Genomic DNA, 20,223 nt, shown 5'->3' with positions numbered 1-20,223 from the left:
AGGCTTAACCCAAGCTTGGTACAGGTTCCCGCTTTGACTTTTCGCTAACCCGCTCGTTCTAGGATCGTTTCGAGTCATAGATCACAGGTATCAACATAGTCATGCCCAACATGGCCAAATTACAAATATGCTCAATCAGGCCTACATGCATATTAATTCACATAATCATGCACCACAATTAATCACATAATCATAAAACGTGCACTAAATCATAATCATGCATAAAACCCATTAAAGACCCACACAGAATTCCATTATGCCCTCCAGGCACGCTATCTCAGGCCCTAAGCCTTAATACCGAATTTAGGGTCGTTACAGCTTTTGGGTTTCCTAAGCGCCCATCACACTTTCCCACTCTATCATCATTGCACCTTTTCAGCGAAAAATGAGGCACCTTTTCACCAACCCACGTGCATGACATCATATCATCTCAAAAAATCATGATGAATTTTTTTAAGAAGATGTCACCTACTTGCTTCCGAGTCGTTACCTATAAATAGGTCTTCCCATAACCTTTCCTTCTTTACTTTTTCAAATTTTCCAAGATTTTTTCTTCTCTAAAACCCTCTCAAATCGTGACCTTGCTCTTCATTTCCTCTTCCGAAAATCCCCTTTTTCTCCTAGTCTTTCAACCAAATTCTCATCACAGTAAGTTTCCAACTCCATTTTTTGCATTTGCATGACTCTTTGTTACTTGTCGCATAACTTCCATGCATCTTTTGGAGATTTCATATATATATGTTCTTGATTTTTTACGTAGAAAAATAACTGATTTTCTAGGAAAATGTCTGTTTAGGGAGTAGTAAAATGATCTTAGATCTTGGATTACCCTTGATCGCGGTGTTGGCTTCGAGAATATTTTTGTTTATTTGAAAACTCAAAGAAGTACTACTTGCCTTTTCAAATCCGCACTAGTTTCTTCTTGAAAGTAGAATAGTGTTTTTCGAACAACTCAAACTTAGTTAGGCATGCACATAGGCTGGTCAAATAGCTCATCTCCCCTCTATTTTTCACTTGATGTATGCACACGATCACTGGGGAGTGATTATTCTATTGACCTGGACCTGCTACAGACAATGGTAGATGAAGTGGAATGGACTCGACCAAATATTGACCTCAATCGTGATATTTTTGAACCATCTCATGAATCTGGTGAGCACTCTCATTATGATTTTCATTTTGTTCCTAATTAGGAATATTTTGGGATGATTGAGGAATTAGAACAAGGAATAAGGAAATTTCTTCCAAATAATTGGACTTTTATTGTGCATCCTGACTTTGTTGATCCATTCTCGGTCGGAATTCTGACCAGAGGGAGGGCAACAAGCAGGTCTTCATTTGTTGAATATGCCATAACTGTTGCTTTATGTTCTTCAGATATTGCTAGGATCAAGCAAACGACCATACACAAATCTGCTACACATCCTCAGGTTCCTAGGTATGCAACCAATGGGCAAAATGTTGAGCAGCCCATACAGCAACAACAACCCAAACAGCTAGAAAGAGAACAGCACGAGCAACAACGACAACTGCAAGAGTAACTGCGGGCATGACCTCAAGATGTATCTCTTGATGAGATTGATTTTGATGATGAGCAGCTAACCAATATCATTAGACTCACCACAAAGAGAAAAGCCTGCTCGAGGAGGTAGGTAAGTGGTATGTGGCTCCAGCCAATACCCTCTCGAGTTGTTTACTTGGGGAGTATCCCCAAAGATATGGACTTAGGGAGTAGATTTAGTTCTTCCTCAACCCAACCAGCGAGCGCATAGTCCTGGTGGTGCGTACAGTGCCTGGTTGAGATATAATATTCAGGCAGGCTCTTGTCTCCCCTTCTATCTTTATTTTAAGAGCATCACAAATTACTTCAACGTCGCTCCTTTTCAAATAACCCCAAATGGATACTTAATGCTCTCAGAATTGAGAGCATTATTTATCCTTTATTACAATCAAGGATGGGCTGCTCCTACTCCTCATGAGGTCCATTACTTATTTGATTTGAAATCGAATCCATGCCATAAAGGTAATTGGTTCTTCTACTTCTAACATCAGGACAAGACCATGGAGTTCCTGAGTGAGCCCACATTTAGGAGCAACGTGAGCAGTTATAATAAGGAGTAAATTCTAACAACCTGCCTGGTCACAGACAATCAAGCTTTCCAATAAGCAAATAATTATTTTATTCTGCAAGGTTACATTCTTCGTTTTCCCTTTCTTTATTTGCCCTCATTTTTTCTTGATTTTAGGGCCATAGGATAGACCCATTCCTAATGTGGAGATGGCCAGGTGTGCAGTGGTCTTAGATCAGCTACCCTTTGAAGCAAAGAATTGCAGACTGCTTGTAATCGACGAGAATGTGAGGAGAGTTGGTCTGCTTGATACCCACCATGCCAATGAAGAAGGTGTTGTTGATGGAGGAACTGCTAAGGAAGAAGTTGAGGAAGAATTGGGGCATTCCGACCAATCTAAGGTGGTCCCTGTCCCTCAAAGAAGAACAGCAAGGATCAACATAAGGGAGCAACGTGATTCTCATCGCCCTCGAGCCTCATCATCTTTTGTTCATAAAGGAAAAGGCAAGAAATTGCTGGAAGTGGAGGAGAATAAGCCCGTGTATTTTGACGACAAGGAGGGGATTCCACGTAATATAGAATTCCCTTTTGTTGTGTGTATGTTGTGGTCGTAGGCTGTTTTGATAAGTTTTCTGAGACATATAACATTTTGTACAAGTATACTGCTTATTTATGTATTTCCATGATCTAATACACTTGAATTTTTTAACTACAGTCATGTCTGATTCAGGGATATTCAATCTCTATGCTTCCCCTCTAGCTTCGGCCAAAAAGAGCACCAAGAGAAAGGCGACTCCAAGAGCAGACTCAAGCAAAGAGTCGGCAGCAAAGTAGCAAATGAGTGAACCTCCTGCTTGCAGATCTTCTGTTGCTCCTCTGATGGTGCCTTCCTACCAACCGTCAAACACTCCTCCTACTATTGCTCTTGAGCAGCAGGACACTCCGTCCCCTGCCCGCGGAATGGACCCTCTCGCGGATGAGAATGAATGAGTGAAGGAGAAACTGAAGGCAACTGCTTGCTTTATCTATTCCTAAGTCCAGACCCCCCTTGTTCAACACTCATCGAGCGTTGATGGTTTCTTCAAGCATCGAAATGCGTCGGTCAACCCCATCCTTGGACGAGCACTGTCTGAAATCCTTTTAGTGAGTTTCTCTCTATTTTCTTCTCAATTTTTTCTTCCAAGTCTTATACTCGTTAATTTCTTTCATGTGCTTCATCATATCTTGCTTTGTTTCTATAGGGTTTTATTACTCTCACCAACACCCACGCCAAAGTAGTCAAACTCGAGGAGGCCTTGAGAAAATTACTAGATGCCGTGAAACACTTTAAGGACAGCCACACTCTCTAGTTTCAAGCTGCTCGGGAATTGTAGAAGGACCTCGATAGCAAAACCACTGAGATTGGTAATAAAAGCAAAGTGATCAAGGTGCTCGAGGATTCAGGGGCAAAACTCAAGCGCCGGTCGGAGGAGCTTGAGGAGAAGAGGAACAGTCTCGACATTCCTATTAAAGAATTTGAGGTGCAACAACTTAAGTCAGAAGAGGAGAAGAAGCTTATCGAGGAAGAGCTTTGGCGTGAAAAGGAGTTTCACTCGTCGAACTTAACCAAGTTCAAGAGTGCTGCCTTCAATTATTTTTTCATGTTCTGAAAAAAACAATAAGGAGGCCAACTTTGACTACATTCTAACTCATCTTTGTGACAAATAAATCACCAAGTGCATTGCTCGTGAAGAGGAGGTGCTTGCTACTACTGCTGAAGAAGTCCTTGTCACTCCTGGAGTCAAGCAAGAGAAGCTTGAAGGGGAAGATGTTGAGGTAGTGGAGCCTTGAGGAGGGCATCTTATTTTTTTTATGCCTAAATGTGGCTAGTGGAGGTAGGTTTCTAGGATGATGAGATGGATGAGCAGGAAGCAAAGGAGGGATCTGACTGTTTGAGGGGCGGTCAGGTTGGGCAGTGTTAAGGTTCCTCCCCTGTGGCTCTTGACTTTTGCTTCTAGTAGTGATAGTCATTGTTTTAGGTGGATCTAATAGAATAATATTTTGAGTTCAACTCTCAACGAAAGCACCAAAATGTTGACCACCATTTTGGTTAACGACACTGAGTCAATTTATACAACAGAATAAGAATTAAATGAATTGGGATCAAGTAAACGACACAAAGAATTTTATGGTGGTTCGACCCCAAGAGTTGGTAATGACCTACGTCCACTTGCAATTTTATTTATCGATAAAGTGTCACTCTTAAGGTCAATAAGAAATAGGGTTCAACTGAATTTCTTAAGCTAATGAAAGAATACAATTCAAAGGATTTTGTGCGTAGAGTGCTTACAAAAGAAATATCTAGTTGTTTTTCTCCTCTTTTTCACTTAGGGTTAATGATTGAATAAACCCCTTATTTATAGAGAGTCTTAATCGGCTATGGGCCCTTACAAGCAAATCTAGGCCCTACACGTGTAGGTGTGGGATCAATACATTGAGTTACATATTCAAATAATATAGGAATAATACAATTTAAATATCTTGGAATATTTGATAGTGTCTCATGGAACCCGGATCTTTGGGTAAAGCGTACTGCTTAACAAATAAGTCTTGTACTCTGAGCAGCTTTATAAGATGGCACTAGTTTTCTCCATATCAAGTAGGTAATTGTCTCTTTGAGAAAAAACCTTTTATATTCTGAGATAGCCTCCTCAAGCAGCTACTCATTCCGACTAGCATATGGAATTTAATGTGGTATAACGCCACGTGTCTTCTTTGTAGCGGCCATGTCATTCAGTCAAAATTAGGTTAAACAAAGGCAATCCCAATTTATCAATTACATTCATAGAAACATAAGAGTGAGTCACTCCATAATCAATGAGGACTCTACATATCATACCAGAAATAAGAAGTTGACCTGTGATGATGGTGTTACTGTTAGTTGCTTCCTTTTGGGACAAAGCAAAGACTCTTGCTGGCCCAAGATTGCCATTGTTTCATTGCCCTGCTCGTGCTATCAACTGTGGGCAATCCTTATTTAGATGTCCCACCTGACCGCACTTGTAATACTTTTTTGGTGCATGCTTGACAGTCTCCTAGATGTTGGCGCAAGCATTTGGGGCAGGTAGGGTATTCAACCTTGTGGTTCTGACGGTTTTTGCGATTATGACTATTGTTGTGACTGTTATCGTTGTTGTTGTGGTTACATTTGTTATGATTATTTCCATTCGGGGCTAGGAGTCTAGGCCTCTAGTCATTACGACTTCTCTGTCCCTCATGGATATTCCTCTTGTTGCCATCGTGGGAACCCTTAATTCTGTTGGCCTCCCTTCTTGCAGCACTATCCTTCCATATGTAGTCCTCCAAGTATTCTGCATCGATAGCCTTTCCCAAAACCTCAGCGTAACTAACCACTTTAGTACTGGTCTTCTTGACATCTCTAGCAATCATGGGCTTAAGTCCTCTCATAAACCTTTGGAATCGCATGGCCTCAGTTGGTACTATCTCAGGTGAAAAACTCGCCAACTTATCAGGTTTCTTAGCATAATCAGTGGCAAAAAGGTTTCCCTAAACCAAGGCACAAATTCATAAGCCCTAGAAGCCAGTACAACTACATTGTAATACTTTTTGCTAAATGTAAAATCTACCCAGGTCATAGTATGTAAGTTGCGGGTCTGCTTCACCACATCCCACCATATCCTTGCATCCATCATAAGTAGTTAAGCTTCACCTGAAACCCTCTGATGGTCATTCTTCTACATATGGTAAAAGATAGCCTCCACTGACTTCAACCAATCTTTCACCACCAAAGGGTCGGCTTTCCCTTCGTAGCTAGGCGGGGCTTGCATCCTAAATCGTTCATATACTGGCTCAAAATTGTAAGCCATTAGTAATGGTGCAAATGGTGGTACTGGAGGCTCAAGTTGCGCCAATGGTACTTGGGTCGCTTGGGGTACTTGCCTGGCTTGGGACAACTCTCAACCTCACTATCTTTGTAGCTAAATCCACAGTTGGTGCTGCTGGTTGGGTTGGTGGCACTCTCATGTCAGGGATTTCAGTAGCATCCGGGTTTGTAGAGGCACATCTTCCTCGATCTCTTCCCCTTCCCTTTCCACCTCTCACTACAAGAAAAAATGCTTTTAATAACACCAAAAATGTGTTATCAAAACCTACGATAACACTTTCTGATGTGTTAAGACAGACTATGTTATCGTAGGTCAGGATACTTTACATAACACTTTATCAGTGTTATACAGATGTGTTATTGTACTATCAACGATAACACAATTTCTGTGTTATTTTAATATATAGATAAGTGTTGAATTATGTTATTTATAGTCGATACTATAACACTTTTTTTGTGTTATACTACACTTTTCTATAACACATTTTTTGTGTTATACTACACTTTAGTATAACACATTATATGTGTTATATAATGAAGTTTCCATAACATAATTCTTTGCATAAAAAATGTTATTATAATATATATTATAACTCAATTTTCGTATTATTATTATATTTAGATATATTTAAATTCTCATTATATATTTTATTTATATTACACTAATTTATTCTATTATATTTTAATTTTTTTATATAATTAAAATTAACTTTCTAATATTATACTAGCATCATCAAATGAACTTGATTTTCAAATAACAAAAAGTAAGAACATTCTACATTGAAGTAACAATCCACAATTTAGTTTAAAACATGCAACACTGTCATCAACAACAAAATATTCTTTAAGTATTCAAGGAGTCTAAAATTTACTACTTTCAACACAGAAATAACGCTTCGCTGGATTTTTCCTCTACTTCTGCATCATCCATTGACAGGTTCTTAGAATTGTAGCTGTTTGATGGTTCTTCAATAACCTCTTTTTCAAATCCATTTTCCTTACCATTCTGGAGCTTAACTGAAGGACTCGTTCTCTTCAAAGGTGACAACAATCTAGTAACAGCGGCTTCAACATTGGCTCCACAAATGGCTCTTTTAAATAAGTAACAAAAGGGGTACCGATAAGCTTTCCCTGACAACCCTTAACACTGTCTGACGGGCACCTGAAAAATCCAACTAAGTTAGGAAATCCAGCAGAAGTCTAACAAGCAGTCTGCATAGATGATCCAAGACATAAAATGACTAGGATACAAAAAATTAAAACACATATTTCTCAAAAGCAGATAATATAGCCAGTATTATCCAGTCAACACTTGACTTGGAGCGCTTGAACTTTATTCATACGGACTTCATCTTCTTAATGAACAAGTAGCCAATAATTATTTTAATTGATACTATAATCCCCTTCTGAAATTACTTAGTTAAAGCTATTTTTCAATAGATGGATTGGCAACACCAGTTTGTACATCACATGTTTACCAGTGCTATTTACCAATTATATAAGGATAAGGATGCAAGCTTACTTTTCATGTGGTCGATGAATTATTTCAACTCTGGATCTTCCCACGACGTTTTTAGAAAGTCTATAAGTGGTCATCCTCCTTAATTGGAGCCAATAGCTCTGAGGGGTTTTCCAAATATCGAAAAATCTTATGTTCATAAACCTGGCAATCGAAATTACAGTTACTCAACCACTAGAACTAAAATTAAGGGAATAAATAAAATAAATTGTAGCAGATATCAATGGAAACCAAATTTACCTCTGCAAGCAGAAGAATCTCATCAGCATTTAAGCAACAAGCATTACTTAGTTGTTCACTAAGATCTTTACAACAACCTTGCTTTAGCAAACTAACAGTGTATAGCATAGGAAGACCACTTCCATCGCCGTAAAACACAGTCACGGTTATTTGCCGAGTTGCAGTTGAAGGTAGCGGCAACGACAAATACATGAAGGGATCAAAAGTGATTGAAATCTTTCCACATGCTGGGCAAACCAGTGTCTACTTATATTGACCCTAACCATTAACATATAAACATTGTAAGAGAAGAAAATACTTTTGTACCAGTACAGGAAAAAATAAATGCTTATGGTTCAAGGAAAGAAGAAATATAGCTTTCAAGAAAGAAGACTTTAATTCCCACTCACCTGGCAAACATCCACTATCAATGAGTCATTCCGGGCCCTGTGATTTTGCAAATGATGAAGATCCAATGCCTAAATCAATCTGCAAAATAGATAGTTAAGCTGTCATTTTCTACAATTTAGTATCCCATAAAGAAAAAAAAAAGAGGTTTGCAAATTATCATATTACTTCAGTAGCCAAAGGGCAAAAGTAAATGTTTCTGTAAAACTGAAAACTTAACTTCTCTTTATTTAGTGTAATAATAAAAACAATTAAAGAAATAAATAATACTTAACGTGACATCTAGGCAAGTAAGATGTTTGACAAAAGAAAGTATTAAAAAAAGAAATACCTTGAACTATTAAAAAAGAAAGTAATCACTATAGATTACTTGGACAAAAGAAAGATGAAACAATTAAAATATTATCTATTATTAAAAATAGTCAACAATATTCATAAGAACTCATTAGCCTAAAAAATTATAGAGGTATGTTGACTTACAAGACCCAGTCTTGGATACTTGCCTAAAATATGCCAAAAGGTACCTAACATAGTGACATGGTGTGCTCAAAATATAATGATATATTATTATGGCCAATTTACCGTTAAAGAGGGTGACACAATTCAATATAAGCAATCACTTGTCACGGTTGTTTAAGACATTGTGAAAGGTAAAATCAGACTTGATGGCTATGAAGGAATGGAAATAATGGCCCAAAAAAATTCCAATAATGTAAACCAGAAAATAAGATGTAATACTCTGTTTTGTCTTTAGAAAACATAGCCCCCCCAAAAAACTCAGCAATGAAGGCTGGAAATAGACAAAAATCAGCAACAAAGACTTTGAAGAAACTAACCTAGAATAGAGCCAAGCTCTGACACATGACTCATTCAGATCTCTCTAAGTGTCTCTGTCTAATTGTAAATACATGATATGTGTGCATGCTATGCAGAAATGTAGATCATGTTAGGCTAATTCTAGTTAAAACCTGGTTCATGTCAATAACAGCGGCATATCTTCCAACTAACAGTGAAAATATACTAATCAATTTAATTGATGAAGAACAGAGAAATAGCAGTCTTTACAGCACAAAAACTACAAAAAATCATGATTAAAATGCAATGCAATAAATCCAATATGTTAATAATACTCTGGAACTTTGACTCTTTTATCTATGAAAGAGAGCTAAGTAAAACCTCCAATTATAGCATCTAGAATCTTAATCAACAAGAATGTGCAGATTTTTTTATAAAATAAACAGGGCTTATAATCAATAACCAAAACAAAGTGTTAGTGGCACCACACATATGAGAACATAATTTATAAGCAAGAAAGTTTCATGCACCTTTAAACAAAAATACAAATTTCAAGCCATGCTAAGTCAAGGTAATTTCAGCAGTCAAAAAAATTGTCAAGCTAATTAATAAGTACTATTATAGCTAATATAATATATACAATATAAGCAATACATGCCAATAGAAATATCTTGATTGCATAGATACAAAAACAGCATTAAATAATCTAAAAGGTTAAGTTGATATACAATAAGGTAGTATGTACTACTTAACAATACCAAACAATGTAATTAAAGTTCCTCTTAACTGCTACGTTGAGTTAACAATTTTGACTAATTCTATATAAATATATCTTGCATTATACACAAATCCATGTCCTAAAGAAGTTACCTTCCCTTCTTCACTTTGTCAGATACAGCTCTATAAGCATACTTCCACCAAGAACGAGGATCAGATTTCACGGAAACATGTGGACGAAAATGCGCATATTTTAACCGTTGATTAAAGGCAGAAAAGTTATCAGCTAGTTTTAACATATCCTTGTATCCATCCTGCAACAACAAGATACTAAAAGTTTTCAAGGCCAATCAAAACATGCCTCCAAGTATCCAATCACAGTTGAATTATGAAATTAAACCTTTGATTAACAGAGAATGACATCATCCAGAATATACTTTGCATTTCCTGTAATTGGTTCTAGAATATAAGTGTGTTGTATGACAATTCTATCAGCAGGTTTGCCTTCTCCAATGCCATATCTAAAAACCTGAAGCAAATAAATGATCAAAGTTTCATAGTTTGAACATTCCCTCAACATATGTAACTGCAAGAATAAACTAAATATTGGTTCTACCTGGACCCACTCAGAAGGAAGCTAAGAGTTTCTCCAAGGTCACACCTACTGCAAATGGGTGACCAGGATTGCTAGAGAATAGGAAATTATAATTCAGACAGAAAATAAGAATGTTAAGATTCCAAAATATAAAATTTAACTTGCTATTACACACCTTTCACTGTCCTCGTATCTGATATGAATATTTGAAATTGAGAGTTTCAAATTTCCAACTATAGTGTTGATAAGGGAACCCAACCATGATTGATTCTTCAAATAAAAATATATACATATTAATACAATTATAATCATAATTGACAACCAAATATATGTATAAACATATGTATGGTTCAAAAAGATCAAAAGGTAAATCCTAGAAAAGAATAACATCACAGCATTTGAATACTACAACCAAAACTTGATACAATATTTGTTATCAAAGATTCAAAAATAGCACATAAGACGCTTAAGAACCAAATACTAGTTACAAAGACCTGTTACCAATTAGAAATAATATGAGCATCCTATGCAAACATAAGTGCTAAAGTCCAAAGATAAGAAAATTAAGAACCTCATTTCTGAAAGCCTGGCCAATTTGAGCAGCAGCAAAAGGAAGCTTGTTCCCATTGTAATAGTACAAGTCTTTGAAGTTAACAAATATGCCCTGTGCAGTTTCTGGCCGCATGAACCTACAGCAGAGGAGATTTAATTACATATCATTACTGACCAAACAGGAGTCTTAATAAAAAAGAATCGCTAAGAATAATTAGTACCAAAATGTAACGTGCTCACCCAGGGCTCAAGCCAGATTAGAATCAGACCTTGCAAAATGGGTCTAATATAAGAAATAACAACTAAATCAAACAGAAAATAATAGCTTAAAAAATATCATATTTTCTTTGGTCGTCTTGATTGTAAATATCCGTATGGAACCTGAGTCTATTAGTTCTCCCTGTGTCATTTCAAAATTTGTTCATAGACACCATTATCAACTCAACTATAAATAGAGGTTGGAAAAATGGTATACTTACAATTAAACCCTCGCATTTATCATGAAGACAAACTGTTTCATTCAACACCTCACCAACTCCTCTTGAATCATCATGAAGTAATCTCCTACAAAATCAAAGCAGCTTGTTCGAAGTCATGAGGAAGCAATCCTAGCTGATTAAATCAAATGCATTAAACTAGGGAATAATAATTAATCTTGGAAAAAAAATCAAAGAGAATAGAAACCTGTGGAGCATAAGCTCTATCTGACCATCCACTAAACTGGATCCCCCCACTGAACGGTCAACCAACACTGACAGTTCTGAGATACTGTCTTGCATGTATATTCCAAGATTAATCTGAAAAATAATAACAAAAGGCAAGAAAGCAGTCAGAAATATAATACATAGCGAATGCTGAACATGAGAAAAACAAAAACAAAGCATATGTTTTTGGATTTCCTCTCAAAAACTGAATTGAGACAGTTGAACTAAGTACATGCTCAATAATTGATGCTTACTATAAAAACTGTAAAATGGAATGGAGGTAAGATCAATGCAGCTTGAGAATAAATTGAATCAATACTGTATGATCTTGTTATATTTGGAGCAGCAAATCAAGTCTAAAACAATTGTATGATCTTGTTATATTTGGAGTAGCAAATCACCTGAGATATCCATGGATTGAGCCGTTGGTGTACTTCATCCAGTACCGGACCCTCGAACCATAGTTAGAGAAGCCTGGAACATAGGAGTGTTACCTATAGGTACTCAATTCTATAAAAGCATTGTCAAGTAGTGTTCAAAAACATGCATTATAAAACAGATTAATAATAAAGGTAATCTTTAAATAATTCTTCCTCTAATCTATTAACAGGTGATAAATCAAATAAATCATTATAAAACAGAGAATAACAAACTTAGATATTCAAAAGACCTCAGATCTCATAAGCTAATATGGTCATTAACAGTGTACATGAGAATTTTCATTATAAGCCTTAAGAGCACTCACAATAGATTCTGTAAAATAGACTTTTTCTGATGAAAAAGTAGAGAGAGAGAGAGAAATATATATGTATGTATGTATGTATAGAGAGAGAGAGAGAGAGAGAGAAGGCTTATAATGCAAAACCATGAAACTGCTTCTGAAAATTAGATTTTCCATCACAGGGCAAATAAGCATGCAAAGAAAGTGAAAACTAACAAAAAAAATGACAATATCTTCATATTATTACATAAGGCAATAAAATATATATTTTGTAGCTGTAAAAGGAGACCATTCTAATATATAAATGCCTTCAGAGATTAATGCTAGAAATTTCATGAACATTGAAAATTCATTGAGAACCAATCACATCTTCAAGGTTTAAACACCACCACTTCAACCATTACCTTTGGCATTCACCACCACCAACAACAAACACAGATCATCATCACCACAGCCAACATGAGAAAATAGTAATAAATAAATAAATAAAATAAAATAATGGATCATGGTGAGTACCAAAGATGGTGAGAGCAGAAAAGATGGAGGCTCAAAATGAAATCAATGCACATATCAATACAAAAATAAAAGTTTTCATCATCAGGCACAAAGTAATCTAGAAACAAGGCATTGTTTCCAACATTGAGTTTTTCCATCACAGGGCAAAGGATACTACCATTTGTAAAACCCACTAACATTAAAAAGGAAAATACAGTAAAATCAACTTTACAGCTTACAAATAAAAAATCAAAGAGGAATTATCACCTTTTCTAATGCTATTCTTCTTACTATGCTTTATGTCTTCCCTTTCTTTTATTATGCAAAAAACACAGACCAGCTGAAAAAAACAATTTGAAAACAATACTTTTGTGTAAAGTTTCAAGAGAAACATGTACATAAAGGTAAGCAAAACGAGACAACTTCCTTGCTCAATGGAATTCAGAAAAGCAGATAGAATCAAACTTAGTGACAAACTTAGTGACTGAATTAATAGAATCAATTCTCATTAAAGAAGTAATGATACAAAAGAGTATATATACAGAAAAGACAAAAACAAATTACACCAACTATTAAAGCAGAAACTACATAAATTAGGTAAACAAAAATAACAAATAAGAGCCTACCTTTTAACTGATGTAACAACATCTCCAGATGCACTGCCTTCTGGATCCAAGACCCCGCTTACCCAACTGGTAAATGCATCAAGAAAAAAAAAAGCAAAAACAACCTCTTAGTACTTGGTGAGAATGATCAAGAAACAAAAATAATGTATCATTATTTTGCAACTTCAGAAGTTCAATCTTCCAACTTCTAGATAGCCATAAGTTATCCACCACCTAGTAAAATCCAGTAATAAAAAAGATAGAAGCAACTAGCATGAGTATCACATAAACTACCAAGTAAAGTGAACAACAAACTAAACTAAATCAAAGACAGCAATAAGCAAAGGCATTTGACATATAAAAGTACTGAAATTAAAAAGCTCCATTCAGATTACAAATTAGAAAGTAAGAGCACCAAACCATGAATTAGTGCTCTAAACTCATCAAAACCAGTATTGAAGTTGTCTTCTAAAATAAATGGGAATAAGCAATATTTAGCACATTTTACTCAACTGATTGTTCAAAAATATGAAATATATTACAACTACAAACATAAATTCACTTACCTCCATAAGGATAGGCACATAGTCCTTGTGCACCTTTAAAATAACACCCTTGTTACTTGTTTCAATACAGAATGTTACCCAGTTAAGAGTTGATGACCGTACAAGAGGAACTTTATTTTTTACAGCTGTCTTAATATCTGCAATAGACAACATCCATTACAGTTTGGGCAAAATCAAAATTACCACCTATCAAAGTGATTACAAACACTAAAATGCAAAGAATTTATGTCATCTAATCTCTAATAAAAAAAAACTTAAACCAAAAACATAGTAAGGAATCCTATGACAATACTATATTCTGAATTAAAGAACTACAGCGTAGGATAAAGATATACTTGCCTTCCACAATGTCAGCTAGACTTAAGCACCCAACTGTATGCATTACCTGAAGACTTTGATTTAGTGCCTCAGTAGAGGCAGATTTTTTCTCTTTCAATTTTTCCTTTATAAAAAAAAATAAGAGAGAGAGAGAGAGAGAGATAAATTAAAGGAGTTAGATAAATACAATAAACCAATATCCCTTCTTCAATCTTTATTAAATTATTTCTAAGAAAAATCTGAGATAAACCAGATCAAAATATATATTAAAAGTAAAATTGAATAAAAAAATCACTTTATATACAAATCAAAGCTACGATCAACATCATTTGAACTTCTAAAAAAGAATCTACTCGTATGACTAAGTGCACTTTTATTAATAGGAAAAATGAATGTACAAGTCAAAATCCAAAAAAAAATACCACCATGCTCAGTTGTAAGTAACTGGCAAAAAGTAAATGAACACTTGAACAGCTTGGTTACATTCAAACAGTCTGTTTGCATTTTAAGTTGATATAATATTATTTTTTTAGCTAGCAAAAAATGAACATACCAGCAAAACTGGCAATAGGAAGCGTGAACTTGCAGAGAAATTAGTTCTTAAACCCCGAGCAAGATTGCCAATAGCTTGAATTGCCTCGAGTGCAACAGCGATATTAACATCTGTTATGAGCTGTACAGAAAAAGAATTAAATGATTTTTATTCATCAACTCAAAAAGCAAGTATAAACTTATAACAGAAGTAAGAATATAAAGCATGAAGTTAAAACTTAATGGAGCAGATTGAACACTTAACTATGCAATATTAAAAAGATCCTTGGCAATAGATAGAGGTATAAACGATGCAAACGAAATACCCAAACATAAAAAGACAATGTACCTTTTTTAGTGTCCGACAGATTTCTGAGAAATCACCGAGTGCTATTCTTTTTGTTGAAGCAAGCTTGGTTAGCTCTGCAACAGCCTCTTTCCGTTCTGACCACTTGGTTGCTTTCTGTGACATAAGGCACAAGATGTTAATAGCAGTACAGGAACATCAAAACCAAATATTCCTAAATTAAATCACTACACCCAAAAAAAAAACTGAACTAGTTTGACGGAGAGAAGAAAGAAGACTGACCACTCCATCCCAAAATCTAGACTTCTCCAAAGGAGCCAATATATCAACAAGATCAACGAGCTCATACTCATCTATTTCCTGAGGAGCTGAAATTAAAATATGTTAAACTATGCATAAACAGGAGAGCTAAATAACCAAAATCTCTGCAGTAAAAAAACTAATAAAATATAACACTAAAGTGTCAAACTCCTACAATGGTAATCACTTGTTACCCGCTGATAGAACACCTACTTGTCGTCATTTAATATCAACCAAGAAAAAGAATAATCTAATAGACTATGTGTATTACACACCATCAGATGTAGATTCCTCAGATGGGCCAGCACCCACAACTTTAGATACAACCTCCTTTTCTGGCTCCTTATCTTGCTCAGACCTGAAGACATCAATACCAACTAGGTTAAGAAAAATAAAAACAGCAAGCAGATCAAATAGCTAATGAAAAAAAATGAATTTTCACCTTATTTTGCGACATAGCCTAGCTGCCCCTGTTACATTCACCAGCTCGGCTTCCAATTCTTTTTTCTTCAAAAAATAAAAAATAATAAATAAGTCATTACTTCCAAGGATCAGGGAGCAACAAAAAATTCCATACGCAAAGCTGTACATGTAAGAAGTTATCATACCATTGTATCCCTCATTTTCTCAAATAATATTGATTTTACAGGGTCCTTTCCAATCCATCGACAAAGCTCAAGAGTAAGTCCTTTAGAAGATGCACGAACATTTTTATCTTGATGGTTAAATAGCTCAGGCAACATCTTTAATATCCTCTTTGGAGGCACAACTTTTGCTCCAAACTCACTATCAAACCAAACATGCAGATTAGATAAAGAAGTACAAGAAACATTTCCCACAAAGAAAAGATATGTAGACATGGTCATGAGTGCATGAAATTTCAGGAATATAGAAAACTAAAATGGGAAATAGAATATGACACAATTATTCAATTTATGCCCTCCTAATAGATCTAGATCTTGACTTGGTTCTTCACATGACACTTATTACTATAAATGTAAGCACCTAGGAGGGCAGTTCAAACAGTCAGGTCTATTGTTTGCTCCCACAAGATCTAAGGTTCGGGTACCTAATTGGCAAATCATATAGCTTGATGTCCCTCAAATATTGTAAGCAATACCTGAAGAAGCAACTCGTATTTCGAGTTGAACAAAAACACACTGAAAGCCCTGTGCAGCAAATTTTCCTTTTCAATCTTTTCCATCAAGTGACCTACAGGGTACAAAAGCATTAGCAAACCACAGAGGTCCAGCTGATCCAACAGAATGAACATGATCTATATACAAAGTATATGATTTGAAAATGTAGTAGAATGCCCAAAACATGAATAAACAGTTCATTTCCGTAACGTGAAGGTATCCAAAATCAAAAGAGGGTATAAGATTTAGGAAGGATAGAAAGCCTTGGAGTATGCAAAATGAAAAGTACCATAAAGACATGACATAATACCCAAAAAGAATTGTGTAGATCAAATTTTACTTACAATTATATTTTGTATCATGACCAACAACCCGGTCGTTCTCATCCACTAGAATGCATCTATAGAAAGTTCACATGAAGAAACATAATCAGCTCCAGTACAACACAAAGAAAGATATGTAGATCTAAATGCAAAATTTGCATTCAGATTTTGAATGTTCTCCAATCTCAAAACCACATGAATATTTGGCTCAAAATAGACCTCAACTCATTTGATTATAGTTAATACTTAATTAAAGTATCACCTCAATCACTGAATTCTCATTTCTTACCAAAAACAAACAACAAAGAAATGAAACCCAAGTTTTCATTTTCTCATACTTTGAACAGCCAAAGAGAGCAAGAAAAGGAATTTTATAATATCAAGAACAATAAGAGATCAAAGCAATGAAAAAAAAATCCAATAATTCACTTTTCTGTCAAAAAACAAACAAACACAATACATATCTGTAGATATAAGATTTAAAATCAATATCTTGATGCTTTCTAACCACAACAATTGTTCAGTTCGGTTGGCTGAAATTTTAAAGGGGATACTGATAATAGAAATGTTGTAGCACCAAAAAAAATTAAGCAAACACAACATAAAACAAATCATGGTAATGAAGCAAGATTAAGGAAGAAAATTAAGCCCCATGATATATATACTTCGTTACCTCAACAGTGAAAAAAAAGAAGAAGAAGAAGAACATCAAACAAACAAAGTACAATAATTGAAATAAAACAATGAAGAACAAAAAATTAATAAACCCACGAAGTATATAACTCAAAAAATCAATAATACAATTTTTCCTATTCAAAATCCAAGCAACCAAACAAAGCACACCAGAAGACAAACAAAAAAGAAGAAGAAATGGGAAAAAGGGTAATCATAAACGCACTCATCCCAAACATAAGGCGTCTCTGGACAGCGTCCATTCCAGCGTCGGCAGAGTCTCCCATGGTGGGATTGGAAGTTTTAGAAGAAAGAGAGACCCTAGCAATGAGAGGAGAAAGGGGCTTTGGAATGGAAGAAGGGATTCGGAGAAAAGGGTTACGAGCAAAGCTAGAAGAAGAGGTAAAGAGATGGGCTCTGGGGGCAAAGTAGAGCTTGGCACTGGTATTTAGAAGGTGGGACATTGTCGCACTCGCATGTGATCTCCGCCATTGTTGAATCGTGTAATATTATTATTATATATTAATATTAATCTTTCACCCACCAACAGAACGAGAGAGAGAGAGAGATCTTTACCTGCACCAACGAGTCTCCGAGTCCACGTCGTCGAGCCTCCGGTAGTCCCGCTGAGCCTCTGTCAGCCCCGTCGACCTCCACCGTGGTTGAAGCCTCGTCTATCCCCTCGCCGTCGTAGTTGAGGGAGCAGGAGAGAGAGAGAGAAGGAGAGGGATCGGGGAAGAGTGAGTGAGGAGACCGGGTTAGAGACAGGGTTTTTAGATTAGAGGAAAAAATTGAGAGCTTTGGGTTTAGGTCTAGAGAATAGAACGGGAAGAGAGGGAAAAGGAAAGTATAACAATTTCCTAACCCGCCTTTTTTTTAACTATTTATTATTTACCGCTTTTATTTTTACATTAGATAGTATAACGCTTTTTTAATAAAGTTATATTTATGTGTTATGGAATGGGGTATTTGGTGTAGTTTCTTGCTCCTCTTCCTCTTGTCGACATTATGATATTCTAAGTCACCAAAAGAAAATCATAAGAGAGGATAAATCGCATACTGTTTTGGTTACTTAAGAGCTAATCATAAAGGTTGTCATACATACTCATATCCACACAACATTTATAGTTTGCAAGAGAGAGAGAAGATAAAAAACTTATAATATCCAAAGTTTTCTCAAAAGCACCCCATAAATCAAACATCCAACAAAATGTTTAAACATAACCATAATGATCCATAAGTTTCCAAGGGTCTTTAAGGAAGTCCTTTTTTTTTATTTAAATAGAATTTATTTGGTGGAATTTGAAATGGACTCGATTCCTCAATGATGGACTCGTCCCTAAATTGTAATCGAAGGTATCTTCCAAGATGTGGAAGTAGTCAGGGGTGCTAGCCATCGTCCTCAGCCTGATGCTCACTTTTGGTATGGCATGTAATGCCTCTTGACGCACCATTTCCCCTTCTAAGTCGTGTGCCATCTCAAAACGCTCCTCCAAACCTATGTTCTCATTCTTAATTAGGACCGCCTACAATCGATGGAACTCATAGTTTTCCACGAGGTCGTAAATGGTGTACTTGATGGTATCAAAATCCAAGCCATCCTGGATGATGCTGTGCCACGCTATGGTCAAATAGAGAAGAGCTTCGGGGTATTTTTTGAGTGATTCCCTCAACACCCACTATTGTTCAATAGGCCAAAGCAGCGGTCCTCTCATGTTTATTATCATTCCTTGTATACACTCACAAACTACTACGGTCGTATTTAGTATGACGATCCTCCAGTCTTCGTTGTCTTTGTGAGTTGCACCTTACGTATATCATGGATCTCTTTAAGTAGTTGTTTCTTGGTAGTCCTAATGATGGAGGCACCTTTTCTATGCTGAAGTTACAAAACTAGATATTTAAAACAAAGAAAACAAATAACAATTAAAGCAAATACTTATGACACGATGAGGTGAGATTTTCCCGTCTTTAGCATATATACGGAGGGTCCTTGGAAACATGAACAACATGTCTCTGATACCATTTGTAAGAACTCAGTTCATATTTATTATGAAAATACAATTTTAGAGAAAATGTTAAGTGAGGACTTGTCAAAACATGCAAGTTGGGCCCAATAGTTTAAAATAAAAATGTAGTATCTCTATGCAATCTTTAAAAAAGACACAGTAAAATAATAAGTCCCACTAATGTACATAAAAAAACATAACATATAAACTCATCTAGATCATTAAGGGACACCCCGCGTCATACATGCCTAGACATCGAAACTTTCCACATCACTGTGTGTGTCAATGAGAAACCCTATTGCCTACCTGAAATTGGGGAAAGTACGAGTGTAAGCTAAAAGTCCGGTAAGAAAGTACAAACAAATACATCAATTTTAAGAAACACAAGGAAAACTGCATACATAGCATAACCATATCATATTCATTTCATAATCATATCGTATCATATTCATATTCATATTAATAATCATACTTCATGTGAGCATGGCACTCCTATTGTCTATGTCACATCGTAAGGTAACCAACAAAAGCGTAAACCGGAAAGACCTCCTCTATGAGGTAAACAGAAATATTAGTCCTCGAATAAGCTCGATTCCTCTACCCTATGTGTTACATCATACCCTTAGTAACTCCTTTGTTGTGTCTCGTTCAACACGCTAACAACCTACTCCTTTTTCATACAACATACAAGCAGACATACAACAATCCATAACATTAAAAAGTAACTCATACTTTTCATAACACTTTCGCTTACCATAACTTATACTCTCCATAAC

General features: G+C 35.7%; 1 protein-coding gene across 16 annotated transcripts; it reads right to left on the bottom strand.

The window, feature by feature from the left end:
- Nucleotides 1-6,685: 6,685 nt before the first annotated feature.
- Nucleotides 6,686-18,265, bottom strand: LOC133823000 (protein MOR1-like). Of its 16 annotated transcripts, none has more exons than XM_062255535.1 (26): nucleotides 18,015-18,265; nucleotides 16,788-16,843; nucleotides 16,425-16,516; nucleotides 15,913-16,090; nucleotides 15,747-15,811; nucleotides 15,580-15,662; nucleotides 15,287-15,372; nucleotides 15,047-15,160; nucleotides 14,720-14,839; nucleotides 14,188-14,290; nucleotides 13,849-13,985; nucleotides 13,304-13,369; nucleotides 12,945-13,017; nucleotides 11,863-11,935; nucleotides 11,442-11,554; nucleotides 11,237-11,321; nucleotides 10,979-11,040; nucleotides 10,777-10,894; nucleotides 10,381-10,475; nucleotides 10,227-10,297; nucleotides 10,011-10,139; nucleotides 9,764-9,924; nucleotides 8,101-8,179; nucleotides 7,712-7,969; nucleotides 7,475-7,615; nucleotides 6,686-7,114 (listed from the first exon to the last, which is right to left on the bottom strand). In XM_062255535.1, the coding sequence occupies exons 4-12, from the start codon at nucleotides 16,045-16,047 to the stop codon at nucleotides 13,307-13,309; spliced, it is 906 nt and encodes a 301-aa protein (XP_062111519.1). In that variant the 5' UTR covers nucleotides 16,048-16,090; nucleotides 16,425-16,516; nucleotides 16,788-16,843; nucleotides 18,015-18,265; the 3' UTR covers nucleotides 6,686-7,114; nucleotides 7,475-7,615; nucleotides 7,712-7,969; nucleotides 8,101-8,179; nucleotides 9,764-9,924; nucleotides 10,011-10,139; nucleotides 10,227-10,297; nucleotides 10,381-10,475; nucleotides 10,777-10,894; nucleotides 10,979-11,040; nucleotides 11,237-11,321; nucleotides 11,442-11,554; nucleotides 11,863-11,935; nucleotides 12,945-13,017; nucleotides 13,304-13,306. The 16 variants fall into 16 exon arrangements, with proteins under 16 accessions (XP_062111519.1, XP_062111517.1, XP_062111512.1 ...); XM_062255533.1 differs by having other exon boundaries at nucleotides 10,998-11,040; XM_062255528.1 differs by having other exon boundaries at nucleotides 10,979-11,026.
- Between the last annotated feature and the right edge of the window lie 1,958 nt (nucleotides 18,266-20,223).

This window comes from Humulus lupulus, chromosome 3 (genome assembly GCF_963169125.1).
Source record: "Humulus lupulus chromosome 3, drHumLupu1.1, whole genome shotgun sequence".
NCBI classification, from domain to species: Eukaryota; Viridiplantae; Streptophyta; class Magnoliopsida; order Rosales; family Cannabaceae; genus Humulus; species Humulus lupulus.
The sequence above is the reverse complement of the archived record's forward strand: the minus strand, read 5'-3'. Positions and strand labels throughout refer to the sequence as shown.

What these genes read in the sequence shown, in the direction of transcription:
- LOC133823000 (XM_062255532.1), bottom strand. Translation starts at nt 16,047, where the DNA reads ATGTTGCCTGAGCTATTTAACCATCAAGATAAAAATGTTCGTGCATCT. An exon ending in TCTAGCTGACATTGTGGAAG is followed by an intron (nt 13,986 to 14,187) that starts GCAAGTATATCT and finishes TGTCTATTGCAG; the next exon opens with ATATTAAGACAGCTGTAAAA. An exon ending in ATGTGCCTATCCTTATGGAG is followed by an intron (nt 13,370 to 13,848) that starts GTAAGTGAATTT and finishes TGCATTTACCAG; the next exon opens with TTGGGTAAGCGGGGTCTTGG.